Below are 20,220 nucleotides of genomic sequence, written 5' to 3'. Positions count from 1 at the left end.
CCTAGAAGGGGTGGAAGTGTCTTGCTCCAGTCCCTATAGTTCCCATGTGGGCTAGACTAGGCTTGGCTGTTCCTTCCTGGATGTACAGCATCTCTGTCATTTTGTCAGAATCAGCTTCTTCAGGTGGAGTCCATAACAGAGTTATCCAGCCAACCAGAGCTCCCTCAAGGTTTCTATGATCTGGTGTCTGCTTCTTAGCTCTCCTGGGGGTGCTCATTACTCTCTTAGCAGTTCTCTGGTACAAGTGGTTTTCCTTTGTTGTTTATCATGCCATGCTTGGACGATATCCTGGTACAGGCCTATTCCCGTTTGAAACACCCTGACAGCCTTTAAATCATCTTAAACATTTAACAGACTTTTTACTACATTGCCTTCTGGGGGTTCTTCCTCTGTTGAAGCCTTTCCCCTATGCTCTGTGTCACGGTTGACTGCTTATCAGGAGATTCTGACCTGCTGGGATTGATCTTGATCTTCGCTGGATCATTCTATTCTTTTCCTCTGGTGGTATGTTGTGCACCCAGTCAGGTGTTCTCGTCTCCAACCATTCCCCAGGGCTTTTTTTTGCCGGTCTTTTCTTCATTGGACCCGCCTACTAGTGGGATGTCCTCTCCCTTTCTGTCGGACTAAGCCAACACGGTTGCGTGCCTGAACCATCAGGTTGACCTACAGTCCAGCAGTGCCAACACTCCTATTGTGGCTTGAGTTCTGGCTTTATCTGTGTTCCCATCTTCAGTAGTGGTCTACTGGACAGTGGCCTTTGAGCAGAAGACGTCTGGACCCAGGCAGGTTTTCATCTCTTGGCTGGTGTCTTGGATGTACATTTTTCCTCTCCGGTTTCTTCTCCCAAGGATTTTGAGGACGATCTCGGCTGAGGATTCTTATCCTGGTGGCACAGGTCTTGCCTCGATGAATGTGGTCTCGTATGGTCCTTTTGCGACTTTGACAAACTACTCTCTTGGTTTAGTCCCCTCAAAGCCTTTTGAGTAACTAACTTTGGCACCATGTTGTGTCAAGCCATAGCCCTGAGCTCTAGTGATTTTCTTGGAACCAGCCATCAAAACCTTACTGAATGCTTACCAAATGAACTTCCCTATTTCCTATTCTTTACAGGACCATGGAAGTATTGTTTTTGCTCGTTTGGGGAAATGTATCCATTCTCCTTTTTTCATTGATTAGGTTTTTTTGTCTTTTCCCTAACAGGGTCTGGATCTTGAGGCTGGGCTTTAGTTTCCTCCCTGATGTGTGGCCTGCTCTCTAATGGGTTGCCACTTAACTACCAAGGACCTCAACCTGATCTTTGAGTGAGTATTTTTTTAAATTTTTTTATTTCCATTTTTTATGTGGTCACAACTCTCCTTGTTATCTTGCCACACAGCACGAAAGGCATAGCTGTCGTTTTCCAGCTAACGACTCATTCCTTCAGTCCTGTGGGGACCCCTTTGCGGTGTGCCTTCAGGACTCCACTTGGCAGGTGCGTACGGCTTTTGCCTCTACAACGTACTCTGTTCTACGAGTTGCACACGTTTGCATCCGCGGATGTTTTTCCCCATCGCTAGGTTCTTTAGGCAGCAGTAGACTATTGGTTGTGCAAAGTTCTTGTTTTCTCCCCTGGGGACTGCTTTAGGACCTCTCACTGTGTGACACGAACAAGAAAACTCCCTTGTCATTTTGATTTTTACTAGCCGTAAAATTATTTTCTCATATAGTTTGAGGGACACAGCTTCCACCCAATTCAGTTTTTCTTGGTTTTTGGAACTCTACTGGTTTCTCTTGTTTGCGGTTCCGAACCATTAAGAGGTTTTTTTTCTTCTAGGTTTCCTGTTACCATCTGTTGGCTTTTCCTGGTTACTCCTACTGCTTCTGTACAACACTGATTAGCACAGTGTCTGCAGGAGGGTTATGGCCTGTGTATGGGAAGCGAATACTTTTTAATGCTTTGTGTCGCCTCCTAGTGGTAACAGTCTATACTCAGTCTGTATCCCCCCAATGAATTCTACAAGAAAAGGATTTTATGGTGAATACTCTAAAAATCCTTTTATTCAACTGTAGAGCCAATGTTAATCAAAGCTGGAGCTTCACTATAAATACAACCACATTCACACTTTCTGAATAATAAGAATATCCAGTAATATGAGCTCTTAGCAGCTTCCATAGAGTGTGGGCACATGTATGTCAATAGATTAGGACCTTATCTATGATCCACAGCTCTTGTGGTCTCTGTGACAACCTAGTACATGTTCACAGATTCTTCTTAAGGCTGGGTCTACATGGAGACTTTTTGTAGCCCAACTCTCAAATATTAAAGAGGCTCTGTCACCACATTATAAGTGCCCTATCTTCTACATAACATCGGCGCTGTAATGTAGATTACATCAGTGTTTTTTATTTAGAAAAATGATACATTTTGATGGAGTTATGACCTATTTTAGATTTATGCTAATGACTTTCTTAATAGACAACTGGGCGTGTTACCTTTTTCACCAAGTGGGCCTTGTAAAGAGAAGTGTATGCGTCATACACTTCTCTCCATTCATTTATTCAGCACAGTGATCTTGCTAGATCATGATGTGCAGTCACATACTCACACATTAAAGAGGCTCTGTCACCAGATTTTGCAACCCCTATCTGCTATTGCAGCAGATCGGTGCTGCAATGTAGATTACAGTAACGTTTTTATTTTTTAAAAACGAGCATTTTTGGCCAAGTTATGACCATTTTTGTATTTATGCAAATGAGGCTTGCAAAAGTCCAAGTGAGCGTGTATTATGTGCGTACATCGGGGCGTTTTTACTACTTTTACTAGCTGGCCGTTCTGACGAGAAGTATCATCCACTTCTCTTCAGAACGCCCAGCTTCTGGCAGTGCAGACACACAGCGTATTCTCGAGAGATCACGCTGTGACGTCACTCACTTCCTGCCCCAGGTCCTGCATCGTGTCGGCCACATAGGCACCAGAGGCTACAGTTGATTCTGCATCAGCGTTTGCAGGTAAGTAGCTACATCGACTTACCTGCAAACACCGATGCTGCTGCAGAATCAACTGTAGCCTCTGGTGCCGATGTGTCCTCGCTCGTCCGACACGATGCAGGACCTGTGAGTGACGACACAGCGTGATCTCTCGAGAACACGCTGTGTGTCTGCACTGCCAGAAGCTGGGCGTTGTGAAGAGAAGTGGATAATACTTCTCGTCAGAACGCCCAGCTAGTAAAAGTAGTAAAAACGCCCTGATGTACGCACATAATACACGCCCAGTTGGACTTTTACTTTAAACACGCCCAGTTGGACTTTTGCAAGCCTCATTTGCATAAATACAAAAATGGTCATAACTTGGCCAAAAATGCTTGTTTTTTAAAAATAAAAACGTTACTGTAATCTACATTGCAGCGCCGATCTGCTGCAATAGCAGATAGGGGTTGCAAAATCTGGTGACAGAGCCTCTTTAATGTTACTGAAGTGTCTTGAAAGTTAATAGACATCACTTCCAGCTAGGACCCGATGTCTATTCACAATCCAGACACTTCAGTAACGTTTGTGTCTGACTTACTCACACAGCACATCAAGATCACGCTGTGCTGTCATTTACAGCGTGATCTCGCGAGATTACGCTTGCTGTGCTGTAAGTCCCACACACACGTTACCGTAGTGTCGGGATTGTGAATAGACATCACGTCCTGGCTGGAAGCGATGTCTATTCAATGTCAAGACACTTCAGTAACGTTAATGTAGGAGTATGTGACTGCACATCATGATCTAGCAAGATCACTATGTGCTGAGTACATGAATGGAGAGAAGTGTATGACGCTGATTGGTTAGCGTCATACACTTCTTTACAACACCTACTTGGTCAAAAAGTAAATACACGCCCAGTTGTCTTAAGAAAGTCATTAGCATAAATCTAAAATAGGTCATAACTCAGGAAAAACTATCAATTTTGACGAAGGCCGGATTCACACGAGCGTGTTCAGTCCATGATATGTGGTTTGCAGGTTGGCTGCATTTCCCGGACTGCGCACACTGCAGGGAGCTGGGCTCTTATCGTCATCTATGACGCTACGAGTCCCTGCCTCTCCGCGGAACTACTGTCCCGTACTGAAAACATGTTTTCAGTACGTGACCGGTTTCCCACAGCGACTTCTAAAGTCATAGATAACTATGACGATAAGAGCCCAGCTCCCTGCAGTGTGCGCAGTTCGGGAAATGAGTCCAACCTGCGGACCGTATATCACGGACTGAACACGCTCGTGTGAATCCGGCCCAAATAAACACTGCTGTTCTCTACATTACAGCACCGATCACATTATGTAGAAGATAGGGCACTTATAATGTGGTGACAGAGTCTCTTTAACTACAGATGTAGTTTAGAGGATGCATGCAACTAATTTCACTCTAAAATTTCAACCATCGAGCAACCGCTATAATCTACTAAAGTATTGCGCCAAAGTCTATCTAGCCCCAGCATGCAGCTTCCTCTTGTGACATGGGCTGATGTCTGGGTATTAAAGCAGCCCGACTCACTACAATCTGCTGAAATGTAGCTTCATTCTGATTTTTTAGTTTCACTGTAAAGAGGACTACTCCTTTAAATTAGGTTAATGCTTTGATTTGTACAGGACATGATGTTGGCTATTGGATTCTCTTCCAGTTAGCTCTGATGAAACCAATAAAATGGACAGATATGAAAAAAAACCTATTTATTATACATACTGTAAAAACAATTTATTATGCAAATGTTTTGTTCAAAGCGGCAACTGCTTATTATAAAATACAGAAAGCTGGTGCAAAACATTTCATAGACCGTGTTTAATTGGGTCATATAGGGAACGATTTACAGATCAGTGGCTCGACCTCCCCAACTGTAGTCTTCGTCCTCTGAACTGGAACTTCTTGCTCTGTTAAATTTTCTGCGAAGTGCATCATGCTCATATTCCCTGCTGAAGTTTGAGACACAATTATTATGCAGTATAGTAAAAGGAAACATTGTAAGTTATGCTAATAATGTATAATCTATAGTAACTTTATTTTTGCTTTTAAAGTATAATATAGATTCTTTTTTTTTGTCAAGTCATTACTCCAGTGAGAGACTATAGGATAGTTACTGTTATTTCAAAAACATTGACCTCCTATTTCCCTTGGAAGCCTTGTCCTACTTTCCCTCACTTCTATTTAAATTTATAGAATATTAAATCATACTGTTGTCTATTCTAGAAATTCTGCTGACAAATTTTTCATCCTAGTGCAGAATCTTCGGTCTCTGCACAGTAGATTGGTATAGTCCAAGGACTAGACCTGTGTAACGCATTCATGGGCTAACTGACTAAAGATGGCGTTAGTCATGTGCCCCCTGGCATTTAGTTAGTTCATGGATGTGATGTAACCCTGTTGCTAACGGAATAGGACTAATGATAGAATTATTGTTACAACTTCTTCACGGTGTATGCTTTTACTTGTATAACATGGCTACCTGTCTCTAGGTGATATTTATAAGGAAGACATTATGCCAGACATTATGCTTAGACACTGCTGTAGGTAGACATACCTAGATGTTCTGCTCCTCAAATTACTAGTAACCTGTTAGTTAACTAGAAGTCAAGGGTCACATTGAGGCTGGATGCACTTGGTGCTTTTCTGTTTTCATTCATCCTTTTCACAGCTGTTACGCGAATCACGCAGTTCGCACGGAAGTGCTTCCGTGTGACATGCGTGGTTTTCACGCACCCATTGACTTCAATAGGTGCGTGATGCGCGAAATACGCCCAAAGAATGGACATGTCGTGACTTTTTTTCACAACGGACCAACGCTGCGTAAAAATCACGCCCATGTCTGCACGGCCCCTTAGACTAATATAGGTCCGTGCAACGCGCGTGAAAATCACGCGCATTGCACGGACGTATATCCCGTTTGTCTGAATAAGCCCTAAATATGAGTGGGGGTGGCTGCCACATGACTGACATGTTTAGTATCATTTAGTTAGCCCATGAATGTGTTTACTATAGACAAAATTTTTGGGGTAAGCCATTTTTTATTTTTTTTTTGTTCTAGAGCGAGGCTACTGTATAGGCATAAGAAAGGTATGTAAGCAGATTTTTCCAATGTATATGCATTAGAAAACTGTATGATTTCCTAGTCTATAAATAAGACAACCCCTTTACCTTGCCAGGGAATTAATGCTTGAAAGAACTGCAGTGCTAATTTCAATAAGTAGTAGTTCTAGGAATATTTCCCAATGCATCTTATGTTAGGTGGATTAGTTATGGCTCTTGCCTACACCACTACCACCCTAAACCGGGACAAAACAGAAAGTTACCTTATTTTATGATGTAATCTAACAAAATATTGTCATTATATGGACAAAGTATTGGAACACACCTCTTAATCATTGAACTCCGGTGTGTCATTCAGTCCCAAGCACCTAGCCGTGTAGTCCGCCTTAAACATTTGTGAAATAATGGGTGGTTGTAAAGAACTCACTGAATTCCAGTGTGATACTATAATAAGATGCCAACGTTGTAACAAGTCAGTTCGTTAAATGTCTTCCCTCCTAAATATTCTGCGATCAACTTGGAGCAGTATTATTGCAAGTCGAAGCGTCTAGGAACCACAGCAACTCTCTCTAACTTCATGGCTGCTGATTGTTAAGGCACATATTGAGTCAGCAGAACTTTGGCGACTTTTCTTCACTAACCGTTGCGTTCCAAACCTCCTCTTGCATTAGAATGAAAACTGTGCATCGGGAGCTTCATGGCTGAGCAGCTGCATGCAAGCCTTCATCTGCCGATGTGAGTGGTGTAAGGCACGTCGCCATTGGGCTCTATCTGGCAATCTGATGGATGAGTCTGGGGTTTGTGAATGCCTGGAGAACGTTATCTGCCTGACTGCATTGTTCCAGCTGTAACGTTTGGTGGAAGAGGGATAATGCGATGGGGTTGTTTTTCAGCGGTTGGCCTAGGCCCCTTAGTTCCAGTGAAGGAAAATCTTTAAGGGTTTTGCCCATCAGGCACATTTATGGAATATCCACAGGATATGCCACAAATGTTAGATAGATGCGAGTCCCACCTTTGGGACCCACACTTATCTCTAGAACGGGGCCCCCCTAAACCCTGTTCTACCTTTTTCTATTCCCATACCACTTCCCGACTACATAGTCTAAAATAACAAAAACAACGTAGCTCGCTGAGTGCTGTTTTAGTAACTCCCATATGTGAATGGCCGTTACGGAAACAGTGTACTTCTCATGCCCAGAGGTAGGAACTGCATCCATCGGCCATTTACGCTATATACTGTGATTATGCCATAAACCTTTCTGATGGACAAACCCTTTTAATGCTTAAAAATACTAAAACATTGTGGACAATTGTAGTTTTAAACTTTGTGGGAGCAGTTTGGGGAAGGCACTTTCCAGTTCCAGCATGACTATGCCCCAGTGCACAAAGCAAGGCCCATAAAGGCATGGTTGGGTGAGTTTGGTGTGGAGGAACTTGACTGGTCCGCACAAAGCCCTGACCATAACCCCATTGAACACCTGTGAGATGAACTACAAAGAAGACAACCAGAATCTCTCCTCCACCGTCTGTGTTTGACCTCACAAATGGGTGGGGGATGATGACCAATTCCATATTAATGGCTATGGCTTTAGAATAGGATGTCATAAAAGCTTCTGTAGGTGTAACAATACTTTTGTCCATATAGTATATTTCCCGCTGACCTGTACAGCTTTGTGTAGCCACTTCAAATATTTAAATTCCAATAGTAACAAGGTAAATAGTGTACGTTTGATAGTAAGATATGTAAAGTCCTGCCTAAATAAACGTTTAAAAAAATCTTTATTAGTGTAGTATTAAAAATAGGTCACTCATGCCACAAATTACTATGAATAAGCGTTGGCAAAACAGAAACAACGGTCCCTGAACAGGTGTTTAAAAAAAGGTATTGGTTGGTACACCTTAACGATACGACAGGGGCAGTGAAATTACACTACTTGTCCGTTTGCCATAGCGATACAAAGTAGCCCAGCCTCACATAAATGTCCCATATGCACTGATGCTGTGTGCACCACTTGGAACATGAACAGGAGACCTAGCAATAAATAAATGGGGTCTGTTTTCCACAGATAAGCAATTTCTCGGCACTTTCCCAACGCGTTTCTGCAACCCTTTGACAAAAGGGAAGCGTCCTCAGGGGTTATTGTAAATTGCTTGTACTGGATTGAACCGCTACCGCACAGCACATATTATGCTGTTGAATTTATGTATTCTCCGCCATGCACTAAGACACTGATACCTGGTCTAGCGCGCGCCGGAGACTCTCACAAGCCTTATACGGTCAGCCCCGCCTACACAGGAGGCGTGTTTGTTCAGACAAAACCAATCTGTGTATCACAGTGCGAAGGTCACGCCCACCGACCCGAACTGCCTATAGTAACAAAACAGCCAATCCAAAAGATGCATAGAGCATCAGCAGTCACTAGGGGAGTTTCAGGCGGTTTCTAGATACGTTTGCTGCATAAACCCGGTAAGTGTAGATGTGTGCTACACAAGGAAAAGATTTTCAGTGTCAGCAAAACGAGGATCAGTTTGTATTCATACACATAGCAATGCCACGTATCGCACAGAATTACCAATGTTGAAAATGTGTGCTTATGATTGCTAGGTCTCCTGTTCATGTTCCAAGTGGTGCACACCGTATCAGTGCATATGGGACATTTATGCGAGGCTAGGCAACTTTGTATCGCTATGGCAAACGGACAAGTAGTGTAATTTCACTGCCCCTGTCTGCTGTTGTATCGTTAAGGTGTACCAACCAATACCTTTTTTTAACACCTGTTCAGGGACCGTTGTTTCTGTTTTGCCAACGCCTATTCACAGGAATTTGTGGCATGAGTGCCCTATTTTTAATACTACACTAATAAAGATTTTTTTTAAACATTTATTTAGGCACCACTTCAAATATTGCCACATACATCTTTATCCTAAAGGGTGTCAAAAAAAAAATAAAAATCTGACAAACTTAAACCGCTACTACAATAAGCAGACTCTTAGAAGTCAAGCGCCACCCCATCCTCTAAGGGTATGTTCACACGGCCAAATTTCAGACGTATACGAGGCGTATTATGCCTCGTTTTACGTCTGAAAATATGGCTACAATACGTCGGCAAACATCTGCCCATTCATTTGAATGGGTTTGCCGACGTACTGTGCAGACGACCTGTTATTTACGAGTCGTCGTTTGACAGCTGTCAAACGACGACCCGTAAATTTACTGCCTCGGCAAAGAAGTGCAGGACACTTCTTTGCTACGTAATTTGAGCCGTTCTTCATTGAAATCAATGAAGCACGGCTCAAGGTTTACGAGCGTCTCAGACGCCTCGTAAATTACGAGGAGGAGCATTTACGTGTGAAACGAGGCAGCTGTTAACAGTCTGTCTTTTCACACGTAAATGCCTCTCATCGTGTGAACATACCCTTACATATAAAACCTGCTGGGTTAGTTTCCAGTGTTTCCTTGTTATCCGTCCCATTAGTTTTGGAAACCTGTAAGAGTAGACTGTCAAGTGGGCGGTCCCCAGCGCCCAAGGTCTATAACTGAAATGGACACTGAACGCTAGGGATCGCCCACATGACAGTGGGCGGCTAGCAGGAAAAGAAAACCAGCGCTGCAGCGGCCGATAAGCTATCCAGCTGGTCTTGTTTATAAACCAAAATTATAATTTAGGCCTGTTAAAAGGCTAGATCTGATTATAAATAATTTAATTTTTAAGCTGGATATAAAAAATAGAACCTTTGATTCACATCAGTGGTGGCCAACCGCTTGAAGGTACAGAGGCTCTGTCACCACATTATAAGTGCCCTATCTTCTACATAACGTGATCGGCGCTGTAATGTAGATTCTAGCAGTGTTTTTTATTTAGAAAAAGAGTTATGACCTATTTTAGCTTTATGCTAATGACTTTAATGCCCAACTGGGCGTTTTTTAGCTTTTGACAAAGTGGGCGTTGTGGAGAGAAGTGTATGACGCTGACCGATCAGCCTCATACACTTCTCTCCATTCATTTACACAGCACATAGTGATCTTGCGAGATCATGCTGTGCAGTCACTTAGGACACTTCAGTAACGTTAATGTGTGAGTGAGAGTGAATATACATCGCTTCCAGCCAGGACGCGATATCTATTTACACTCCTGACACTTCGGTAACGTTTGTGTGGGACTTAATGACAGCAAGCATGATCTCGCGAGATCACGCTGTGAATGACAGCACAGCGTGATCTCAATGTGCTGTGTGAGTAAGTGACACACAAACGTTACCGAAGTGTCGGGATTGTGAATAGACATCGCGTCCTGGCTGGAAGGGATGTCTATTCACTCTCAAGACACTTCAGTAAAGTTAATGTGTGAGTAAGTGACAGCACATCGTGATCTAGCAAGATACATGTTGAGTACATGAATGGAGAGAAGTGTATGATGCCGATTGGTCAGCGCCATACACTTCTCTCCACAACGCCCACTTGGTCAAAAAGTAAAACACGCCCAGTTGTCTATTAAGAAAGTCATTAGCATAAGTCTAAAATAGGTCATAAGGTGGTCAAAATTTATAGTTTTTCTAAATAAAAACCACTACTGTAATCTACATTACAGCACCGATCACATTATGTAGGAGATAGGGCACTTATAATGTGGTGACAGAGCCTCTTTAAAATGGGACCTCTGACACTACTACAAACTGGATTGCAAGAACCGTTTGAAACTTGTCCAGCAGAAGCCACTAGTCGGACGAACATATATTTTCTGATACTGGGAAAAGGACAGTGCCTGGTCAAAAGTATTGTAAAAATTCTTGTTCTGTTATACGTAATTAAATGTGTGACTTGCCAAACTGCTAATTTTGTATTTGTGATTCCAAGCATAAGATCATCTAAATCCTTGTATGCAGAGATTTTTTTTTTTTAAATGGTTGCTAGTCGGCAGCACATTTCTATGTGTTAACTGGGGAATGTGCATCTGATATGAGGCAAAAGTATTGGGAAAAAGGAACATTCGTCCCCATACTTAGCGATCCTAGCTCATCGGAATGAAGCAAACAAGCGCTGATTGACGAACTGTATTGTAGATTGCCACTCGTTACAGGTGGTTAAAGACGGCGAGATCGCCACATTGTGCACTGGCCCCTCGTTTAAATCTGCATAAAAAAATTCTAAATGCAAATACTTTATTTTCTAGCTTTGTACGGATTTTCAATTGCCCTATTTTACTTTGTTTTCACAATTTCTATTTATAGCCAGTTTTAACTGTGCTGCCGCAGTTTTGCTTCATTCCACGGTCAGAAATGTGAATCAACATCTTAGCTCTAACTAATAGGGTAAACATTTGAATTCCCACAATGCACTGCTCAACTTAGCAACTCCCACTTAGCAACTCAAAATCAGTACTTCTAAGTTAGGCTCTGTAGCAGTGGCTAAACCATGTCATTTTTTTTTTTTATTGCATAGTATGGCGTTTGGATCTAATACCCTACAAAAATGGGGATCATTGTCTTTTGATCTGATGAAGAGGATCACTCCCCGAAATGCGTAATTCTTTGTGAAGCTAATAAACGGAATTTTCATAATACTTTCTGAAGAGAATTGACAGCGCTATTGAGATTTTTTATTTTCTTATGCATTTTAACTCATCCAATGCACCTGCAGAGGTCTGGATTGAAGGCGTTTTTTCGGCTACCAGTCATTCTACATACCCCAGAGTGAATTCCATGCATTTACTTTAATTTCACCAGGTGAGCACATTTCTTAAGGGTTCTACCAGTCACTCTGAATTATATACAAGACGTCTTGCACCCATTTTGTCTCCTATTTCATTTGCAATGTTTCTTGAAGCTTATGTAGATCACGTTCGAAGAGGATAAAATTGCCATTTCATATTCTATTGTACCTGTTGTTGTGATTCCACTGAGGACGGGCCTGCATAGCTCTTTCCTACAATAGAAAGAAACATTAAATGTAAACTTTACTTAATCAGTTCCCCTATTACTCAGGTGGTATGGAGGCAGCTTAACCTGTCAATGTCGCCCCCTGAAAACATGTGAAAGAAAACCCACAAAAAAAAATAAAAAAAAATCGCACGTTCACATTTGTGCTCTCATTTCCGTAAATCTATTCTGTCATAGGAACAGAATAGCGAAAATAATGGAAGCACTGGATCAGTCATATTGCTAGACAAAATAGCTCTGAAGGATGTGCTATTTTGCACGGCAAATATGGCAATCTGTAACAGAGCCTTTTAATTGATCTTCCGAAGTAGATGGAAACTGAACCTAACAAAAACGACTGAATATTTTTACAGAATAGAGAACTGAAGACTTCTATTTAGGCTCTGTTCACCGCTAAATCCTGGTTTCAGATTATAACTGACGCAGTGCTGGATCTGTCGTACGACTGATATCACTGGCGGCTGCTGTAGGTCATTGAGGTATAATGTGATCAGTCAGGTTCCATTGTGGCGTCTATCGTTTAGACAGGAGAAATATCGCAGATTGTCATATTTGGCGCAGAAAAAAAAAAAAAGGACTAATGCAGTGTTGACCTATCCGAACAGATCCTCTGACGCAGATGTGAACAGAGCCCAACTTGTAACTCCTTTATTTTATGTGCCGTCACAGGTTAAAATGCTATGAGCACCTCTAAAGGCATTTTTTTAATAGATTTAGGGTGTTTAGTGTAACTTTGCAATTATACTTTATTAAAAATTAGTTTTACTTTAGGAGATACAGCTGTTCTATATAGAGAATACAGAACAGCTGTATCGCTCGTTTTACACTGAATCCGTAAGTCCCGCAGATCTGACAGGTTCAGTGTCGGCAGGACCTGCATATCTGACACGCAGGAAGACCGTGTGAACAACCACACCTAAGTTCATAACTTAGATGTGATCGATTACAGGTGGATCCTGCGTGTTAGGCCCCATGCACACGACCGTATTTTTTCCCTCCCGTAAATACGGGTCCGTTGTCACACTTTAAGACGTATTTACAGACCCGTGCCCGTAAATACGGGTTTGTTGCCATCCGTATTCACGGACCCGTAATAAAAGGGGGCTGGAAATGTCACATGATCGCTCAGACGCAATTTTCTCGGCTTCTCTTTATTCAAAAATTTAAATCTCTTGTCGCCTAGCAACGCTCCCGTATTTACGGGTGCACACACGTAGCCACCCGTAATTAAGGGAGCCCCATAGACTTCTATGGGCCTGCCCGTGCCATAATTACGGCCTGAAATAGGACATGTTCTATATTTTAACGGCCCGGGCACCTTCCCGTACGCAAACGGGAAGGTACCTGTGGACAATAAAAGTCTATGGGCCCGTAATTACGGTCGTGTGCATGGGGCCTCAGACTGATTGATACAGCTGTTCTATATAGAGAATACAGAACTGCTGTATCTCAAAGTAAAATTAATTTTTAATATAGACTAATTACAAAGTTACACTAAAAACACTGATCTATTTATTATTTTTTTTTTTATTTTTTTTTAAAAGGCTTTATTTTCAAAAACTTTTGTTGTACAAAACACGTACCAATATACAATCAATACAAAACAAGATACATTCAGAAAAGGCATGAGTATCAGAAAGCAATGTCAATCCATAGGCGATGCATTATATAACATATACAAAATAAATGACATGATCTTCCCCAAGAGCCTAACTGAAACAAACTGCCATACATACACATTCATCCTTGTGCTCAAACCCCACCACCACCTCCCGCCACTTTCAAGTGACAATTAAACCGTAGTCTCTAGAGTCTCCAACCACCTCGACCAATTTTTCCAGAACTTAACCGGACATTTCCTACTAAGGTAGAGCTTCTTATACCTAGGTATATATTTATTTACTAGTTGCAGCCAGTTGATTAAACTCGGACGACCTGTGCTTTTCCAAGCCATAATTACAATCTTCCTGGCACAGAACATAAAGCGAAATAATATCTTATCATAGCGGGTGTGTATAACTTCATCCATAATGCCCAAGAGGCACCGCTGAGGGGTAAGAGGTCGTGGAAACTCATAATGGGTATGAAGAAATTCCACCACCTCGGACCAAAAGGGGGCAACTCTGACACATCCACACGCACTAATCTATTTATTATTCATTTTTAATAAATGCCCTCAAAAGGTGTACATAGCCTTCAAAAGGGGTAGAAGTATTCCACTGTATGCCCATACAGTGCGATTCGTTTCTACTTTCCGTCAAAGGTATACGTCAGGATTCCTCCCAACGTATACCTCTGACAAAAGAGTTAAAACGTGATGTGAATCAGGCCTAAGACATCTTTAGAAAAAAAAAACATTTTCTTAGACTCTCATTGTAAGAGAGACTTCCCATCTAGTCAACAGTGCCTTGCAAAAGTATTCACCACCGTGGGGTTTTCTGTTTTGTTGCATTAAAACGGATTTTAAATTAGATTTTATGTTAAGGACCTGACAATACAGTCTAAATTATTACAGTGGAATGAAAAAACCCAAAACCAAAAATGTCTAGTCACACCAGTTAATTTCAGAAGATCTCCAAACAGGTCAGAGACAAAGTTGTGGAGACGTATAAATCCGGGTTGGGTTATAAAAACAAATCTTCCAAACTTACAACATCCCATGGAATACCAATAAATCCATTATAACAAAAAAAGGAAAGAATATGGCAAAACTACAAACCTAACAAGAAAAGGACGTCCACCAAAGCTCAGACCGGGCATAAAGGGCAGTAAATCAGAAATTCAACAAAGAAACCAACGAGAACACGGAAGGAGCTCTAAAGATCCACAGCAGAGATTAAAGCATCTGTCCATAGGACCAGAACAGGCTGTACCCTCCACAGAGTGGGGCTTTATGGAAAAGTGGCCAGAAAAAAAGAGCTATTGCTTAAAGGGAGTCTGTTACCAAACTTTCACCTCCCAAATCGGTAATACCACTATATAAGGAAGAATGATGTGTATGTTGCCCCAGAGATTGGAGACTGGGATGGAGGTTCACCTTCCAGCAGGACAAGGACACTAAACATAGTGCTAAATCTACACTGGAGGAGTTTAAGGGGAAACACTTAGATAGGATTGAAGACTCGGCTTTGACTAGGCCATTTCAAGACATCTGTGTCAAATCCCAGGGTTTAGAGGTGATGAGCGAATAGAGACATAGCCCAAGAGACTTTTATCAGTAATTGCTGCAAAAGGGGGCTCCAAAAAGTATTGAGTTTCAGGGGGTGAATATTAAAGTTCTTTGTTTTTAGTCTTGTTCGTGCCACATGAAAAAATATTTTGCACCTTTCAAGGTAGTAGACATGTAGTGTTTAATGAAATGGTACAAAACCACCCCCCCCCCCCCCCCCAAAAGTATGCAATGCAAAACAAAAAACTGGTACAGTGCATAGAAGTAGTAAAACAATTTATATAAAATTTGATATTGCCATAATCGTATCGAACCGCAGAATAAAGTTAACATGTTGTTTATACTGCACAGAGAACGCCGTTAAAAATGTATAAACTTCCCAAAAAATTGAATAAAAAGTGATAAAAAAAATAATCTAAAAATCGCATGTACCCCAAAATGATACTTATAAAAGCTACAGCTCGTCCCATGACAATCAAGCACTGACACGGCTCGTCAACGGAAAAATAAAAAGTTATGACTCTCGGAACGCAATAATGCAAAACGACGGCCCAGACTAACTTATATGTGCAGCAGTTCTTCACCTAAAACCCCACATCATCATTTGCAGCCCCCACTGGTAGACCATGTAAATGCAGCGAAAACGATGACATTTTGGGGTCTGTGCCACATATGGGGCTAGTTAAGAAGTCAAAGATTAGGCAATGCTGGAGTGCGGATATTTTGTACAATACCACGGACACCCTTTAGAAGTGCGACTCCTGCACCCAAAAATCTGACCTGTGCATAAAAGGATTGGTTCAAAGGGTATGTCACTATCCGTGGATAATTAATTTTATTATTCATTTACCCGCACAGCTCACACATACCCCGATGTACTCCGCACAGCCCACACATACCCCGATGTACTCCGCACAGCCCACACATACCCCGATGTACTCCGCACAGCCCACACATACCCCGATGTACTCCGCACAGCCCACACATACCCCGATGTACTCCGCACAGCCCACACATACCCCGATGTACTCCGCACAGCCCACACATACCCCGATGTACTCCGCACAGCTTACATATGCCCCCACATTATAAGCTGAAATACCAGTAAAACCCCAAACAAAAACTACTACCAAGCTAAATCTGCACTCCAAAAGCCAAATGGCGGTCATTCTGAGCCTGACAGTGTGCCCAAACAGCAGTTTATGACCACATATGGGGTACTACTATACTCTGGAGAACCCGCTTAACAATTTATGAGGTGTGAGTCTAAAGTGGCACAATCTGAGCCCAACACATTGGGCACTGAAATAGCATATCTGTGGAAAATGGCAATTTCAACCTGCAACATCTACTGTGCACTAATTTCTGCAAAACCTTTGGGGTCAAAATGCTCACTACACTTCTAGATGAATTCCTGGAGGGGTGTAGTTGCCTAAATTGGGTCACTTCTCGGGGGTTTTCACTGTACTGGTATCTCAGCGCAATGCAACATGGCGCCAAAAAACAATTTTGTAAAATCTCCACTCCAAAAACTAAATTGTGCTTTTTCCCTTTAGACCCTTGCCGTGTGTCCAAATAGCAGTTTACAACCACATATGGGGTATTTCCCTACTCAGGAGAAATTGTATAACACATTTTGGGGTGCCTTTTCTCCTGTATTCCTTGTGGAAATGAAAAATTATGAGCTAAATCTACATGTTATTAGAAAAATAAAAGAGTTTCATTTTCACGGCCCAATTCTAATAAAATCTATAAAACACCTGAGGGATCAAAATGCTCACTACACCTCTAATTAATTTCTTTCAGGGTGGTATAGTCTCCAAAATGGGATCACACCTCGGGAATTTCTTCTGTACTGGTACTTCTGGGGCTCTGCAAATGCGACATGGCCCCCAAAAACCAATTCAGCAAAATCCAAACGGCACGCCTTCCCTTCTGAGCCCTGCCGTGGGTCCAAACAGCAGTGAATTACCACATATGGGGTATAGCCGTAATCAGGAGAAATTGCTTTACAAATGTTGAGGTGCTTTTTCTCCTTTATTCCTTATAAAAATTATAAATAGTCTGTTTTTTCAGAAAAAAAAAAAAATAGCTTTTCATCTTCACAGACTAATTCCAATAAATTCAGCAGAAAACCTACGGGGTAAAAATGCCATTATACCACTAGAGAAATTCCTTGAGGGGGTGTAGTTTCAAAAAAATTGGGTGACTTTTGGGGGGTTTCCACTGTTTGGGCACCACAAGACCTCTTCAAACCGGACATGGTGCCTAAAATATATTATAATAAGAAGGAGGCCCCAAAATCCACTAGGTGCTCCTTTGCTTCGGAGGCCTGTGCTTCAGTCCATTACTGAACTAGGGCCACATGTGGGATATTTCTAAAAACCGCAGAATAAATAGAGATGCATTTCTCAGGTAAAACCTTCTGTTACAGATAAAAAAAAAATGTATTACAAATGAATTTTGGCAAAAAAAATAACTTGTAAATTTCTACTTTCCTTCAATTCCTGTGAAATGCCTGAAGGGTTAAAACACTTTCTGAATGCTGTTTTGAATACTTTGGGGGGTGCAATTTTCAAAATGGGGTGTTACATGGGTGTTTCTAACATATGGGCCCCTCAAAGCCACTTCAGAACTGAACTCGTCCCTAAAAATATAGCCTTTTGAAATTTTCTTAGAACTTTTAGCAGCAATTTCTCATATTTTTAAGCCTCGTAACGTCCTTAAAAAAATAAAAAGGACGTTCAAAAAAAACGATGCAAACAAAGTAGAAATGTTAATTAGTAACTAGTAATTAGTAAATCTTTTTTCCAAGCAGTTACGTTTAAAATTAGAAAAATCATAATTTCTTAAAATTTTCTCTAAATGTTGGTGTTTTTCACAAATAAGCAATGACTTTATTGACCAAATTTTTCCACTAATAAAGTACAATATGTCACGAGAAAACAATCGCCGAATCGCTTGGATAGGTAAAAGCATTCCAAAGTTATTACCACATAAAGTGACACGTCAGATTTGAAAAAATGGGGCTGGTCCTGAAGGCCAAAACGTGCCTGGTCCTGAAGGGGTTAAGGTATAGGTTTTGTTATATATAATGAGGGTCAATGGCAGACATATCCTTTTCGACAGTATACTTGTCGTCCGTCCGTACCCCTCCCCCCATTTCATCTTTTTCTGCTGTGGTGTTTTTATAATCCACACGTTTAAAAACAGGCCAATTTTTATTATTTGAACAGCTGGTTTGAGTTGTCCTTTTGCACACATTTTGTCATGATGCATTCCCAGGATCAAGCTGTAACCGATCTCATATAAGTTCATAACTTATATGTGATGGATAACAGGTGGATCCTGTGTGTCAGAGACATGTAGGACCCGCTGACCTGACAAATTCAGGTCTCAGCGCAAGATACAGCTGCTCTGTATACAGGATACAATCAGCTGTATCTCAAAAAGTAAGAGACTAATTAGAATGTTGCACCTGATTAAAGAGAAAAAAAAAAGTTTTCAAAGGTGTACCCAGCCTTTAAGAAGGGCTAAGGGCGGGCTTTCAAGAATTTACAGTAATAAATCTACCAATTTTTTTTAATTTTTTTTTTTATAGCTTGCCAGTCTTTATGGATTTTTTTTATTCTACAGGCTGTAAAATACCAGGACAGGACAAAATTAATGATTTCCGCCTGGTCTATAATATTTAACTTAAACATTTTTTTTTATTTAAATACCGGTTCAAAAGGGATACTATTATCCCAAAGTGAAGAGTTTTCATAATCCCTGTTTATTTCATATTTTATTATGGCTAGTACTTTATGTACTGTAAATGTACAGCATGTGGGAAGTGTCGCCACAGGAGCTTTGAGGTCTGCGAGCCTATAGTCTGCCTGTCAGTGTAACATGGAAATGCATAATAAAAGTATTGTAATGTATTATGGAGGTGATCAAAAGGATTGCAAGTTCAAGGCCTCTACTAGGACAAAAAAAAACAAAAATAGATACACGGATATATATATATATATATATATATATATATTATATACACACACACACACACACACACACACACACACACACTACCTTTCAAAAGTTTAGGGTCACTTAGAAATTTCCTTATTTTTGCAAGAAAAGCACAGGTTTTTTTTCAATGAGAATAACATTAAATTAAATCAGAAATACACTCTATACATTGTTAATGTGCTAAATTACTATTCTAGCTGCAAACGTCTGGTTTTTAATGCAATATCTGCATAGGTGTATAGAGGCCCATTTCCAGCATCCATCACTCCAGTGTTCTAATGGTACATTGTGTTTGGTAACTGTGTTAGAAGGCTAATGGATGATTAGAAAACACTTGAAAACCCTTGTGCAATTATGTTAGCACCGCTGTAAACAGTTTTGCTGTTTAGAGGAGCTATAAAACTCACCTTCCTTTGAGCTAGTTGAGAATCTGGAGCATTACATTTGTGGGTTCGATTAAACTCTCAAAATGGCTAGAAAAAGAGAGCTTTCATGTGAAACTCGACAGTCTATTCTTGTTCTTAGAAATGAAGGCTATTCCATGCGAGAAATTGCCAAGAAACGGAAGATTTCCTACAACGGTGTGTACTACTCCCTTCAGAGGACAGCACACACAGGCTCTAACCAGAGTAGAAAGAGAAGTGGGAGGCCCCGCTGCACAACTGAGCAACAAGACAAGTACATTAGAGTCTCTAGTTTGAGAAATAGACGCTTCACAGGTCCTCAACTGGCAGCTTCATTAAATAGTACCCGCAAAACGCCAGTGTCAACGTCTACAGTGAAGAGGCGACTCCGGGATGCTGGCCTTCAGGGCAGAGTGGCAAAGAAAAAGCCATATCTGAGACTGGCTAATAAAAGGAAAAGATTAATATGGGCAAAAGCACACAGACATTGGACAGAGGAAGATTGGAAAAAAGGGTTATGGACAGACGAATCGAAGTTTGAGGTGTTTGGATCACACAGACAAACATTTGTGAGACGCAGAACAACTGAAAAGATGCTGGAAGAGTGCCTGACGCCATCTGTCAAGCATGGTGGAGGTAAAGTGATGGTCTGGGGTT

General features: G+C 41.2%; 1 protein-coding gene across 2 annotated transcripts in view; it reads right to left on the bottom strand.

The window, feature by feature from the left end:
• Positions 1-4,701: 4,701 nt before the first annotated feature.
• TJP3 (tight junction protein 3) overlaps positions 4,702-20,220 on the bottom strand; it is a 78,631-nt gene continuing 63,112 nt past the window's right edge. For both annotated transcript variants that reach the window (XM_075864130.1, XM_075864122.1), the window contains exons 20-21: positions 11,922-11,965; positions 4,702-4,931 (exon numbers count right to left, since the gene is read on the bottom strand). In XM_075864130.1, the coding sequence (XP_075720245.1) occupies positions 4,826-4,931; positions 11,922-11,965 (150 nt within the window). In that variant the 3' untranslated portion in view covers positions 4,702-4,825. The remainder of the gene's footprint in view (positions 4,932-11,921; positions 11,966-20,220) is intronic.

The sequence above is a fragment of the Rhinoderma darwinii genome, chromosome 1 (assembly GCF_050947455.1).
Source record: "Rhinoderma darwinii isolate aRhiDar2 chromosome 1, aRhiDar2.hap1, whole genome shotgun sequence".
Classification (NCBI taxonomy): domain Eukaryota; kingdom Metazoa; phylum Chordata; class Amphibia; order Anura; family Rhinodermatidae; genus Rhinoderma; species Rhinoderma darwinii.
This window is presented reverse-complemented; position numbering and strand designations above follow the sequence as displayed.